At 42.9% G+C, this 13062-nt stretch overlaps 1 protein-coding gene across 1 annotated transcript in view; it reads left to right on the top strand.

Annotated features, from left to right (window-relative positions):
• The window catches only part of COMMD10 (COMM domain containing 10), a 659501-nt gene that overhangs the window by 20887 nt on the left and 625552 nt on the right, over positions 1 to 13062 (top strand). Inside the window, exon 3 of the mRNA XM_082243016.1 lies at positions 7495 to 7605. Coding sequence (XP_082099142.1) covers positions 7495 to 7605 — 111 coding nt within the window. The remainder of the gene's footprint in view (positions 1 to 7494; positions 7606 to 13062) is intronic.

A 13062-nucleotide genomic window follows, 5' to 3' on the forward strand; every position in this document is an offset into this window, starting at 1 on the left:
TGAGGATGAGTAAATGCAGATACGTTTTAGCATAAGTGTGTCTAGGAGAGATCAGTAAGTGTATGTGTGTAAAAACTACTGTATATGTATTTTATTTATTGAGGAAAATAATCCAATAAATAATTGTGTGTGGCAAAGTTATGGGAAAACTTGTAGGATTCTTAGTAAATTTGAAGGAATATTTAGAGTCTGGTGTTTCATTAATGGGATGATAAGCAGGTGGTAGTTTCAGAGGGCCTGCCTGATTTAGGCCTGCTTCACACTGGTGCAACATACGGACCGCATTTGAGAGCATATGTCCCAAGACATGTATAAATCAATGGTTCCCTATGAGAGCCGCCTTAACTGGACCGATACAAGTCGGTCCGGCTTTGAAAAGAGTTCCTGCACTATATTGGTCCATTTTTAGCCCATTCAGTATCTTTGAAGCTGGATCAAAGTCCGATCATCATCTTAACTGATCCGAATTGTGGCATGCGACTTGTGCGCTGAGGATCTTGAAGGAGAACCCCATGCCAGAATTAAAAAAGAAAAAAAAAGTGTGCCCCCCCCCCCAAGACCATAACAGGCCCTTTGATTCTTTTTGGAATCTTAAAAGGCAATCACACACGAAAATGTAAAATAGAAAAACAGTGTGACGCCCCCCCAAGACTATATCAGGCCCTTTGAGACTGGTATCAATCTTGGAAGGGAACCCCATGCCAAAAAAAAACAAAAACGGCGTGGTTTCCCCCTAACACCATACCAGACCCTTCGGCCATTGCAAAAAAAAAAAAAAGCGGCGTGGGATCCCCCCCAAAATACGTACCAGACCCTTATCCGAGCATGCAGCCTGGCAGGTCAGGAAAGGGGGGGGGGGGGAGTGCGAGCCCCAAAGTACCTTGTTCCCATGTTGATGGGGGTCAAGGGCCTCTTCCCGTCAATGTGTATTGTACCCCTATTCATTCACCCCTAAAAAAGCAGCGTAGTGTAAATAAAAACAAGAGACAGCTTTTGACAAGTTGTCTTTTAACCACTTGACCGATAAATGGCTACAGTGCGGGCTTAAAATGCCGGGAGGGCGTAAATGGACGTGCTGCCATCAGTGACGTCAATGGGGCAGAGCCTCATGCTGGTGTCCCTGCATGGCCACGTACTATGGCTATATAAGAACTAGCAGACATTGCAGATGACAGAAAGGCAGCAGCCAGCGACGGAGAAGGATCTGTTTGGTGGCGGAGAAGACTAGAGGAAGAACACATCACCGGAGGGAGAAGGAGAAGACCAGAGGAAAAAAATAATTATTGGAGAGAAAAGACAGCAGCAGAGGGAGAAGACCAAAGGAAGAACACACCACCGGAGGAAGAAGACATGTTGGAGCTACGATGGGAAACATTATTCACTTTTAATAAAGAACTTTTCAAAAACCATCTCTGGTTTTTATTTACACTGCACTGCTTTTTTAGGGATGAATGGCTGGGGGTACAATGTACCCCATACTCTTTCACATGGAGGGGCGGGATCTGGGGGTCCCCTTGTTAAAGGGGAATTCCAAATTCCGATAAGCTCCCCGCCTGCAGGCCCCACAACCACCACCCAGGGTTGTCGAGAAGAAGCCCTTGTCAACATGGGGACAAGGTGCTTTGGGGTAGGGGGCGCAGAAGGTCTTAAGGTAAAAAACCTTAAAAAATATTAAAACAAAAAAAATGTATTTAGGTTAAAAACTATTATTAAAAAAAATATATATTATTTAACAAAATTATTAAAAACCTTCTGAGGTGCAGCTCCCCCCTTGTAATTACTTGAGCCTCATCTTGAACCAGCGATGTGCATGAGAGCAGCGACTCTCCTGGATCTCTCTCTCTCTCTTGGTTCACACAGCAGCGGGAGCCATTTGCTCCTGTTGCTGTCAATCATAGTCAGTAAGCCAATAAGCAGAGCACAGTGGGCAGGACCGAGCTGCACTCTGCATGTGAATAGACAATGTCTATTCACAGGATCGCAGCTCGGGAGCCCCTATATCAAGAGGCTTGATATTGGGGACACTCGGCAGGGTGGAGGAATCGGGACCGCTGGTGGATGACTCAAAAAGAAGAGGGTCAGGGCTGCTCAGTGCAAAATCATTGCACCAAGCAGGTAAGTAGTCCATGTTTTGTTATTTAAAAGGAAAAAAAAAAACAACCTTTAGAATTACTTTAAAGCAAGAACATCTAAGGACCAGTTCACACCAGAATGTGGTGTGGGAAACCCGCATTCCGTCCACATTTCCTGCACCACATTCAAACTGCACTGCAGTAAGATCTTCAGCGAGTGTCAGTGTTAACTTGACACCCTAAACACAGTGCATTTGTCTGCACTGGATCGCATGGTATAATGTCATGCGCTCCAGTTGCTGTGCGTTTTTTAAAGTAGTATATGCACTACTTTTGGTGCGGTCTGGTGTGATTTCCGCCCATTCAAATGAGTGCACCCGGATCACATGTGAATTCATAGTGTGAACCAGTCCTAAATGCAGGAAAACTCATCTCCGAAGCTTACAACATGTTTATACTTCCTAGATAACTTCTCCAGAAACGCTGGTATGCTAGTGTGAATGTAGCCTAAAGAACAGTGTTGGCACATGTTCCACCATGCCTGATTTTTTTTTTTTTTTTTGATGGTTGCACCCATTTAAGATTAGAGATGAGCTTGGATGCTCTCTGAACTCATCTCTAACTGAACTCGTGCTCATTTTTTTTCTCCAGTGAGCTGTGGTCTGGATCATTCACACCCCACAGCCTACCTATTCGTTTATACATAGTGCTGAGTTGAAAGAAGCCAGTCCGCATCTCACCGGACTAAAAAAAATGAGCATGAGTTGGGCTAGAGATGAATTTGGAGGACACCCAAGCTCATCTTTCCCCAAGCTGGACAGTGCATTTGGATAAATAAGAAATACCAGGTCTGAGTATTTCTTGCAAAGGTACATTCACACTGACCCTCCTGTATTTAGGTTATTTAAACCAAAATTAAATTATATAGAATGTATACACAAACTTTATGCTTCCCAGATCAAGTTCTCCTGCATTTAGATGTACTTGCCTTTACATGAGTTTTTTTATGTGTGTTTGGATGTACACCTGGATACAGCATTTTGTTTCCTCTAAATGCAGGCTAACTGAAGGCCCCTAAAAACAGGTAAACCCTTAGGCCCCTTTCACACATGCTGTCCGTTTTTCATCCATCCGTTGACGGATGACAAACGGACATCAGTGTATCTCTATGTAAAAACGGATGACAACGGATGATCATCAGTTAACATCCGTTTTCATCTGCTTCCGTCAATGTCCGTTTTTGATGAATGCCCTATTTTTCATCCGTCAAAAAAACGGATCGGACGAAAAACGGATGACAACGGATGAAAAACGGATGAAAACGGATGAAAAACGGATGACAACGGATGAAAAACAGATAACAACTGATGAAAAATGGATGAAAAACGGATGACAACTGACGAAAAACGGATGACAACTGACGAAAAACGGATGACAACTGACGAAAAAACGGATGACAACTGACGAAAAACGGATGAAAAATGGATGAAAAACGGATGGAAAACTGATACATTTTGACGTGACTGAACTGATGAACTGAACGGACCGTATGTGTGAAAGGGGCCTTAGGGCTCTTTCAGACGGCCGCTCCGCTGTTCTTATCCGCTGCGGGACTTTTTTTTTCACGGAGCGGATGACAATTGTGTCATCCGCTCCGTGTGTCCACATATCATCCCATCCGTTTGCGGATGATATGCCGACATAATGTAAGTCTATGGGCATTGCGGATGTCAGCGGATGACACCGCTGACTTCCAATTTTCCTTCCTTTCTGTTTTTTACACGGAGGAAAAATAGGGTTCTGTTCCGTTCCAAAAAACGATAGGAAGAAAATCGGATGTCAGCGGATGGTATTCCGCTGACATCCGCAATGCCATTGACTTACATTATGTCCGCAAATCATCCGCAAAAAAATTGGATGATTTGCGGACAAGCGGAGCGGCCGTGTGAAAGAGCCCTTTGGCTCCTTTCACACAGTGTGTCCGTCAAACGGACTCCGCTTTTCTCAGCGGGGGATCGGGCCGCCGATCCCCCGCTGAGCAGGAGAATGACAGCTGTTCTCCGCGCTGTGTGCAGAGACACAGCTTTCACAGCCCCATAGATCTCTATTGGGGAATTGGATGGGAACGGGCCGTCGGTCCGTTCTCATCCGATCCTATCCGATCCGCTGGACGGATGGAAAATAGGGTTTCCATCTGTCCAGATTTGACGGATCGGATCGGGTGTCAGCGGACATGTCTCTGCTGACATCCTATGCCCCATAGAGATGCATGGGGGGACCGTTCAGATCCGCCAAAAAAACGAACAGGCGGATCTGAACGCCTGTGTGAAAGGGGCCTAAGTGTGAATTACACCACTTAAAATAATTTCATACATTTTAGCAATGTCTTATAAAGGCAGGTTTGTCAGTACCATTGCGAATGAGGCCTAAGCCAGAGAGTGAAGTTATGAAAAAAGCGGTGTATATATAATCAAAGCTTCTTTGTAAGACTGTGAATATAAAGTATGTCTAATATTTGTGGACTTTACTGAAAGTTAGCTCTTGTATTTTTCTCTCTTCTAAAAATGCAGGCTTTGTGTACTCAGCTCTGGTCTGATCAATAAATGCTTTTTTAAATGCTTCTTTACATGACTTCATATCCTCAGTTGATGCATCTAAATTCCACTCAGTGTATCAGTGAATAGAACAAGATAAGATTCTAGCAGGCAGCAAAAGACTGATGAATTCAGCCCCATCAGAATCTCAATTATCCCTCCGAGACCATTTATTTTCCAGATTTGTTATGTGATCTGAGCCTTGGGATTATCACTAGAGGATTTTCGTGACTAGCCTAAAAGATACAAATAACTGACATTAGCTTTGAATGGGTTGGAAATTGCTTGGTCTTTGCATTTATGCCTTTTTCTAGATACAAATATAAAATGATAGATTTGATCATGTAAGGCGGGCAAGATTTGTGAAACACCATCTACTCAGATTTTACTTTGGAAATGCTGATATAAAGCTCATGGTTGAAGCTTTGCTGAAATGAGTAAAAATGATATTGTACCAAGAAAGAGTATCCTGTAAATACCATGCAGACATAGTAATTGCAGCACCTCTCATTACAGATCTAAACGCTAACATTTATTGTAATTTTAAACATTGTATTTAATCTTTTTTTTTTTTTTTTTTTTTTATCTGAAGCTTTTAATAAAAAAAATACCTGATGATGATCTTGTCATCGAGGTTGTTGTTTAGGCACTTCCTGTTTTTAGGGTGACAACTGTTTTCCATTGTGCTTCTGCATTGTCACCTAATCACATGCACCCTCTGGTGGAGGATAAAACAAAGCGTGTGCTGACACACATGCATTGGCGTGGTCCACCAATGTCACTATGAGGAAGTTAGTGCAGAGCACTGTTTATAATAATCAGTGCTTTAGGAAATTAAACAACATTCAGTTGGGGTTCAGACATTGGGGTTGATTTTCTAAAACTGGGGAGTGCAAAATCTGGTGCAGCTTGACACAGAAAACAATCAGCTTCTAGTTTTCTTTTTTTTTTTTTGTCAAAGCTTAATTAAACAAGCTGAAGTTAGAAGCTGATTGGCTATCACGCAGAAGATTTTGCACTCTCCAGTTTTGGTATATCAACCCCAATGTCTTACTGAAAATGCCCTTTTCAGTTATGTTCATTGGTTGTATGACACAAGGGCTGTCATTATGACTATGACAACCACCATTTAAAAACATGTATGATACTCAATGGACTTAGAGCCAGTTCACATTTGTGCGGATGCGCTAATCGCATGTAATTTGGAGCGCACTGCTCCTTCATTACATGCGATCTCCTGTGCGGATGCGAGTTCAGCCATACACTTTGTATGGCTGAATTTGCAGCGCATCCGCAGCAAACTCGCACATGAGGCATTTTTTGAGCCGCCTCAGAATCGGATCGCACAGTGGTTCACACTTGTGCGATCCAATTCTGTGCGAACTTACAGATCGCACTGCGATATGCGATCGCAACTGGGGGTGTCGTTAACTTTTAATTGACACCCCCTGCGTATCGCATATGGCAGTGTGAACTGCCAGATGTGCGGATGCGATGCGGGAACACGCTGCATATTCGCAGCGTTCCCGCATCGCATAAGTGTGAACCGAGCCTCAGGGCTCTGGTTTTTGAAGCATTTGAAGGTTGAGTGCTTTCTGTGATGCCTCTTTTTGGCATATTGTCTTTGATTGGATTTGCCAACAGCAATGCATCTTCTGTTATATGAATAAAGCCGGCACATGAAAAGGCTTCTTCCAAGTAAAATTCTTTATTCCAACATGGATAGCGGTGACAACATGACAAATGCTGACGCGTTTCGGCTTTACGCCTTCCTCGTAGCATGGGAAATGGATCTTCTGCCTAGGGGTGCACCGATCCGACTTTTCTAGTCCCAATACCGATGCCTGGCTTTGCGTATCTGTCTATAACTATACAGATCCGGTACTATTGTTTTGTTATAACAATTGGGCATTCAAAATCTAAAATATTATGTAATCAAAGTCAAACTCAAAATGAAAAGGAATAAAAAATGTAGCCACAAGAAATATAAAGTGCAAAATCCTGCAAACAGGAATTTAAAATGCAACATACAACATAGGTTCTGCTGCGACGAAACCGGATCGGCCCGTGGATCTGTTAATTTTACCGATCCTAATATCTGATCGGTGCATCCCTACTTCTGCCTCATGTCTTCTATTCTTTGCAGTCAGGGGTCATGATTTAGATGCGTTGTTTTAAATATTAGTCTAACAATTATTTAATTTTAACATTCTTTCCTGCTTCCCATTGGACCTGTGCTTAGTTTATTGACGTGCTCTTTACCATTCCATTAGGTAAACCGTTGATGTTCTTTCAACTAAGAAAGGGCGAGTACAAAGGGACTTTAAGGTACCAATATAGGTCATAGCAAGTCTGTCCCGCATCCCAGCCAATAAACCCAATTAAAAGGGGAGGTGACAGGAGAGGATTAATAAACACGGGACATGGGAATGTTTTCATATCAGCATGGGAAGCTACATGCACCAGGGCATTTTGTGTTTGGGGAGGGAGGTCTACTTGAAGCTGTTGTGCTTTGAAGCACCTATCTTGTAAGCTCTTTACTTTTACAAACTTTTCTTCTAATTTTATGTTTTTCGGTTTGCCTGTTCATTTTCTTTTTTCATTTTCCAGGTACCTTTCTATAATGAAAGAAGTCTGTAGTCTCTGATACCTTGACTATTTTTCAGATTATGGAGACCTACATTTTTTTAAATGTATTTAATTATTTATTTTTACTTCTAGCAGTTTATTGCCTACCTTTTTTATTTTCTTAATTTTTGGAACTTTATTGATTTCTTTGTTCCAAGCTTTATAAATGTAAAATTTAATTTGTTTTTTTTCTTTTTCAGGCAGAACAGAGTTTTAGTGAAGAGGAAGAAGAAAAACTGCAAGCTGCTTTCTCACTTGATAAACAAAATCTGAAATTAGTCCTAGAGACCATCTCGTTCATTTTAGAACAGGTACAGTCATTCCTCCTTGCATTGAAAGATTTCTCCAAAGTGTACATTATGGGAGACATCAATAAAAAGTCATGCTTTTGCTTTTTTTTTTTATTTAAGAATTTTGCTGGTTCTTTATAGAACATGTCCAGTGCTTTCTGTAAGAATATTGCAGCTGAAAATAATGAAGTTTTGCTTTTTTTTAAGATGTGATTTGCCTGACTTTTCTGGTTCTGAAAATCATGTAACAAATGTTCTAAGTCGGGTGTAGTTTATTAACTACTTTACCACCGGAGGATTTTGCTGTCTTACGTCTGGGACACTTTTTGCGATTCGGCACTGTGCAAATTTAACTGACAATTGCGCGGTCATGCAACGCCGTACCCAAACCAAATTTACGTTTTTTTTTCCCACAAACAGAGCTTTCTTTTGGTGGTATTTGATCACCTGTGCGATTTTTACTTTTTGCGCTATAAACAAAAAAAGCGACAATTTTGAAAAAATAACAATATTTTTCACATTTTTTTTATATGAAATTCCCCCCCAAAAAAATGTAAAAATCTAAATTTTTTATCATTTTAGGCCAATTTGTTTTCTGCTACATATTTTTGGTAAAAAAAATCGCAATAAGCGTATTTTGATTGGTTTGCGCAAAAGTTATTGCGTTTACTAACTAAGGGAAAGATTTCTGTAGTTTTTGGTGTTTTTTTTTTTAACGAGTAATGGCGGCGATCTGCGATTTTGTTTTTGCGGGACTGCGACATTGCGGCGGACAGAACAGACCCTTGACTGACATTTTTGACACTTTTGGGGTTACCAGTGACATTACTACAGTAATCAGTGCTATAAATATGCACTGTTACTGTAAAAATGACACTGGCACGGAAGGGGTTAATCTTATTGGAGAGGGAGGGGTTAATGTATGCCTGGTGCTTACTAACGTGTGGGGGGGGGGGGGTGACTGAGTGACACAAGGACAGATTGAGGGTTCAGCTATGCTGAACCCTGCAATCTGACCCTGCCTGTCACTTAGGACATCCGCCCGCTTGTGTAAACAGACTTGATTCCCCGACGATCGGGGAAGAGCGACGGTGATCACCGCCGCTCCTCCCCTGGCCCGGCTCCTGCTGTGACTGAATACAGCGGGAGCGAGCCTCCGGCGACGCGCGCGCGCTGCCGAGAAAGGGGAGTGTCTGGCGACGTAGGTCTACGTCGCCAGACGATAACGAACCACTTTGCCGCAGTAGAGCTCTAGTGAGCAGCGGTAAAGTGGTTAAAGCTGATGCAAAGCCTAAACCACATCTTAGACATTGGCTGAGAAAAAGAAACACTGGTGCCTTTTTTGATTTAACCACTTGCCTTCTGTGCACTTAAACACCCTTCCCATCCAGGCCAATTTTCAGCTTTCAGCGCTGTCACACTTTGAATGACAATTGCGCGGTCATGCTACACTGTACCCATTTGAAATTTTTATCATTTTTTTCACACAAATAGAGCTTTCTTTTGGTGGTATTTAATCATCTCTGGGTTTTTTATTTTTTACAAAAAAAAAAGAATAAAGACAAAAAATTTTGAAAAAAAAAAAAAGTTTTTCTTATTTTCTGCGAGTAAATTTTGAAAATAAATTTTTCTCCTTCACTGATGTGCGCTGATGAGGCGGCACTGATGGGCACTGATAGGCTGCACTGATGGGCACTGATGAGGTGGCACTTATGGGCACTGATGAGGAGGTACTAATATACCGCACTGATGAGCACTGATAGGCGGCTCTGATAGGCGGCACTGAGAGGCGGCACTGCTGGGCACTGAGAGGCGGCACTGCTGGGCACTGAGAGGTGGCACTGCTGGGCACTGAGAGGCGGCACTGAGAGGCGGCACTGATGGGCACTGATAGGCGGCACTGATGGGCACTGGCGGATGGCACTGGACACTGACGGGTGGCACTGATGAGCGGCACTGATGGGCAGCACCATCAGTGCCCACACTCAGTGCCCATAGTGCTGCCAGTCAGTGCTCATCAGTGCCTAGATGAGCAGGCACTGATGGGCACTGACTAGCAGCACTATGGGCACTGATTGTGGGCATTAATGGGGGGCACTGATGGCGGGCACTGTGGGCACTGATGGGGGGGCACTGTGTGTGTGTTTTTACCTTGTGTAATCAGGGCACTGGTGATCGGTTCCCTGATTACATTCTCCTGTGTCCCCGGCACTGTGAGGCTCCCCCTCCTTCCTCACACTGCAGGCTCCGTGTGAGGAAGGAGCACCGGCGATGAGAGATGATCTCATATGTTTACATATGAGATCATCGCTCATTGGACGGCCAGATCACATGGTGAATGGCCGCTGTGATTGGCCATTCACCACGATCTGTGATCGGCCGTGTCCAAGGGACACGGCCGACACAGATTTTCCCCGCAGCGCGCTCGCGGGAGCACGCTGGGGGCGTGTCACTGGGAGGCCGTTTAAAAACAGCCTCCCGAAAATTCGAGTCCGCGCTGCAGCCGTATATAGGCTGTAGCGCGGACGGGGGGTGGTTAAAAGTCACATAGCGAATATATCAGTACAGAAACCTAAAACTGTCTTTATCAACTGTCAATCAGACCATAAACAAGTATACAGTCAGCAAAATGGCTTGGGTACAATTATTCAATTGAAATATTTATTAGTCAACCAGGTGAGTAGGAAGGGTGGTTAATGCTATGTAAAAAGAGAGTGGAGAGGATTGTCAGAAAGGCAAGGGTAGGGGGAAGAGTGGGAAAATGGAAGAAGTGGAACCGGTCTCGATAGCTTTAAAGGCAATTGTTACAGAGCAATACTGCGGCATAACAAAGTACAACATTCTAGGTTGGGAAGTATCTTCAGCCATGAAATTCAGGTAAGAAAGGGTGGACTTAAAAGCAAACCAACAAGCCAACAATACTTTGCTGAAATTTGGGAAAGAATTGCGACTGGTATGTGGGACGTTTTCCCTGAGACACAAGTAATCAACTTTTAGAAGCCATTGTTTAATCAAGAGGATGTGCTTCTCTTTCCAAATATGGAGGATACATGCGCGCTGGTGCCTTTTAATGGCATCCTTTAAAATATGAAGGCTGACATTGCTGAATTTCAAGACGAGTAACTAAAATAATCAAATAAAAGAATCAGTTAGCAATCTGACTTTGCTCTGACTTCTTGGTTGCATACCTATTGCAGATTTGAAGCCATATACATTCTGGAAACTCACTTTTTCAGAAGGAGTTTAGCAATAGCTGCATCTTTATCTCTTTGAGCACAGGATTTCTCTTCAATAACACACATTGGGAAGTATCACAAAATTACTCCCTGCTTTTTGTTTCCCTTTAAAATCCCATTGTGAGAGTAGCAGAACACCGCGTATCACATTTGACCTCTTCCTCTGCATCTATTCTGGTAGCTTTATGTCACTATTTGTTTGAACATAAAGAAATTGAATTTCGTTTTTAAAAAAAAATTTCTATTCACAATATTTATTTTCCCTCCAGTACAGTAAATCGCCATCATATGACTGATGTGGTGATCAGGGAGTGGTGACAGTATGTCAATTTATTTCCATATGTTTTTTCATTTTTTAACATTTTGCTTTTACGCATTTATTACTATTTTTTTCTATTTTTTTCATTCTGTCATCAAAGTAGTTCAGTGTCACTATAGTAAAATTGTACTATTCTTGGAGGTGGGGGTGAACAGGGTTTTTTTTTTTTTTTTCTAACATGTTGTTTGTTACAATAAAGATCATTGTAACAACAAAATTTTCAACTGTCATGGATGGGTTAACTATTCATGACAGCTGTGATCACTAGTGATCTGTGAATGGCTACAGCTAATTGCATGGTACAGGGTGCTGTGATTGACCCAGGTACCATGTGATAGCTGTGGGCCAATCAAAACATAGGCTGTTATGAATAAATTTAATTTATAACAGCTTTGTTGACATTGTGATCATGTGATCGCATTGTGATCACATGATCACTGGGCACCAAGTACTGGGATTCACAATCCACTATGTAAAAGGAAGGTCACATGCCTCCTATACGAATTTATCTTTATTCTTGGTGACTATACGCAAAAGGAGGTATTGTAGAGAAGGTGCAGCTGGGGAGGGCAGCATTTAAAGTGTGCTATTACAGGGATTGAACTAGGGGTCAGTCTGTCCCCCTGTACAATCCTGATCTAGGGGGATCGTACTGTGGGACAGACTGATCTGTGGGGGGGATTTGGATTCCTCTAGCTACCTAATTTTGTGTGGATGTAGGAACCTGCTGGCTGAACAAGAAAAAACTGCCCGTGGACAGTTTACCAGCATGTACTATATACACTATATTGTACATTGTATATTGCAGACTCCTGCACTATAAACTATACCAGGGCTCAAAATGTCAAGTCCTGAGCTACTAGCTAGGCCTCAAGAGTTACTCGTCACCAGTTGTAACCACCCAACCCTACCCTGCCCCGCCCCTATTTCCTCGCCTAAACATGTAAATTATCTAATGTAAATTATCTCATGAAATTACCCTGTTAAATATTTTATGTAGATATAAGTTACAAAAACAAATATTAACAACAACAAATCACCAGATTCTTAATATGAAATGTAAACTTTGGCCACTCCCGTACACCCCCCCCCCCAGCCCCCACCTCATCTAGTTCTCTGCCAGCTCCCGCTTTATGCCAGGCCCTGCTAGGAGAATGACACAGGGTGGAGGCTGGAAGGAGAATTGACTCCTATTCAAACCAGTCTGCCAGCCGCGCCCAACTCCCCTCCCCCTCTTTTGCGGCTCCACACTCACTTTCAACTTATTTCCACTCGCCTAATGCGAGCAGGCGAGTAGATATTTTGAGGGCTGTAATATACTTCAAGTCAGTTAGGGGCAGTGGATCCACTGGAACTTCTCCTCCTTCCCTCCCTCCCCCCAGCCTTCTGTGATACGTCACAGGTCCCAGAAGGCTATGGGACCATTCATAAAGTGCAGCACCATTCGCGCATGCACATTGGGAAGCCGACTGTGAAGCTGCAAGGTGTTCCAGCCAGCTGCCCACAGTTAACATGTCGAGACCAGGGACCTAAGACCAGTGAAGACTACACTGGATCCCTGTACAGGTCCTTACTTGTGGCACAGCAATCTAAGCATACATGTGTACAAGAAAGCTTTTATTTTATTTAATCATGTGCCTTAAGCCCCTCCCACCATTACCACAGTTTAAGCCCACCCACTTGTCACGGTAGCATGGCACATTACTCTTCTACTTGGTTCCCCCAAGTCTTTTTAAAATTATAAAAAGCCCCCGCCACAATAAAAACCATGCCCAGTCTTCACTGTGGTGCACTCGGCATACCCCAGCTTATGATCTTGCACACAGGCACAATCATTTCATTAAAAGCCCCTGGCACCTGCAATGGGAGGCTGAGCTGAAGTAATACTTTTTATTTGCAGAACATTTGGTCCGTCTTGTTGTA

Source organism: Pelophylax lessonae (genome assembly GCF_965119305.1).
Source record: "Pelophylax lessonae genome assembly, chromosome: 1".
Taxonomy (NCBI): domain Eukaryota; kingdom Metazoa; phylum Chordata; class Amphibia; order Anura; family Ranidae; genus Pelophylax; species Pelophylax lessonae.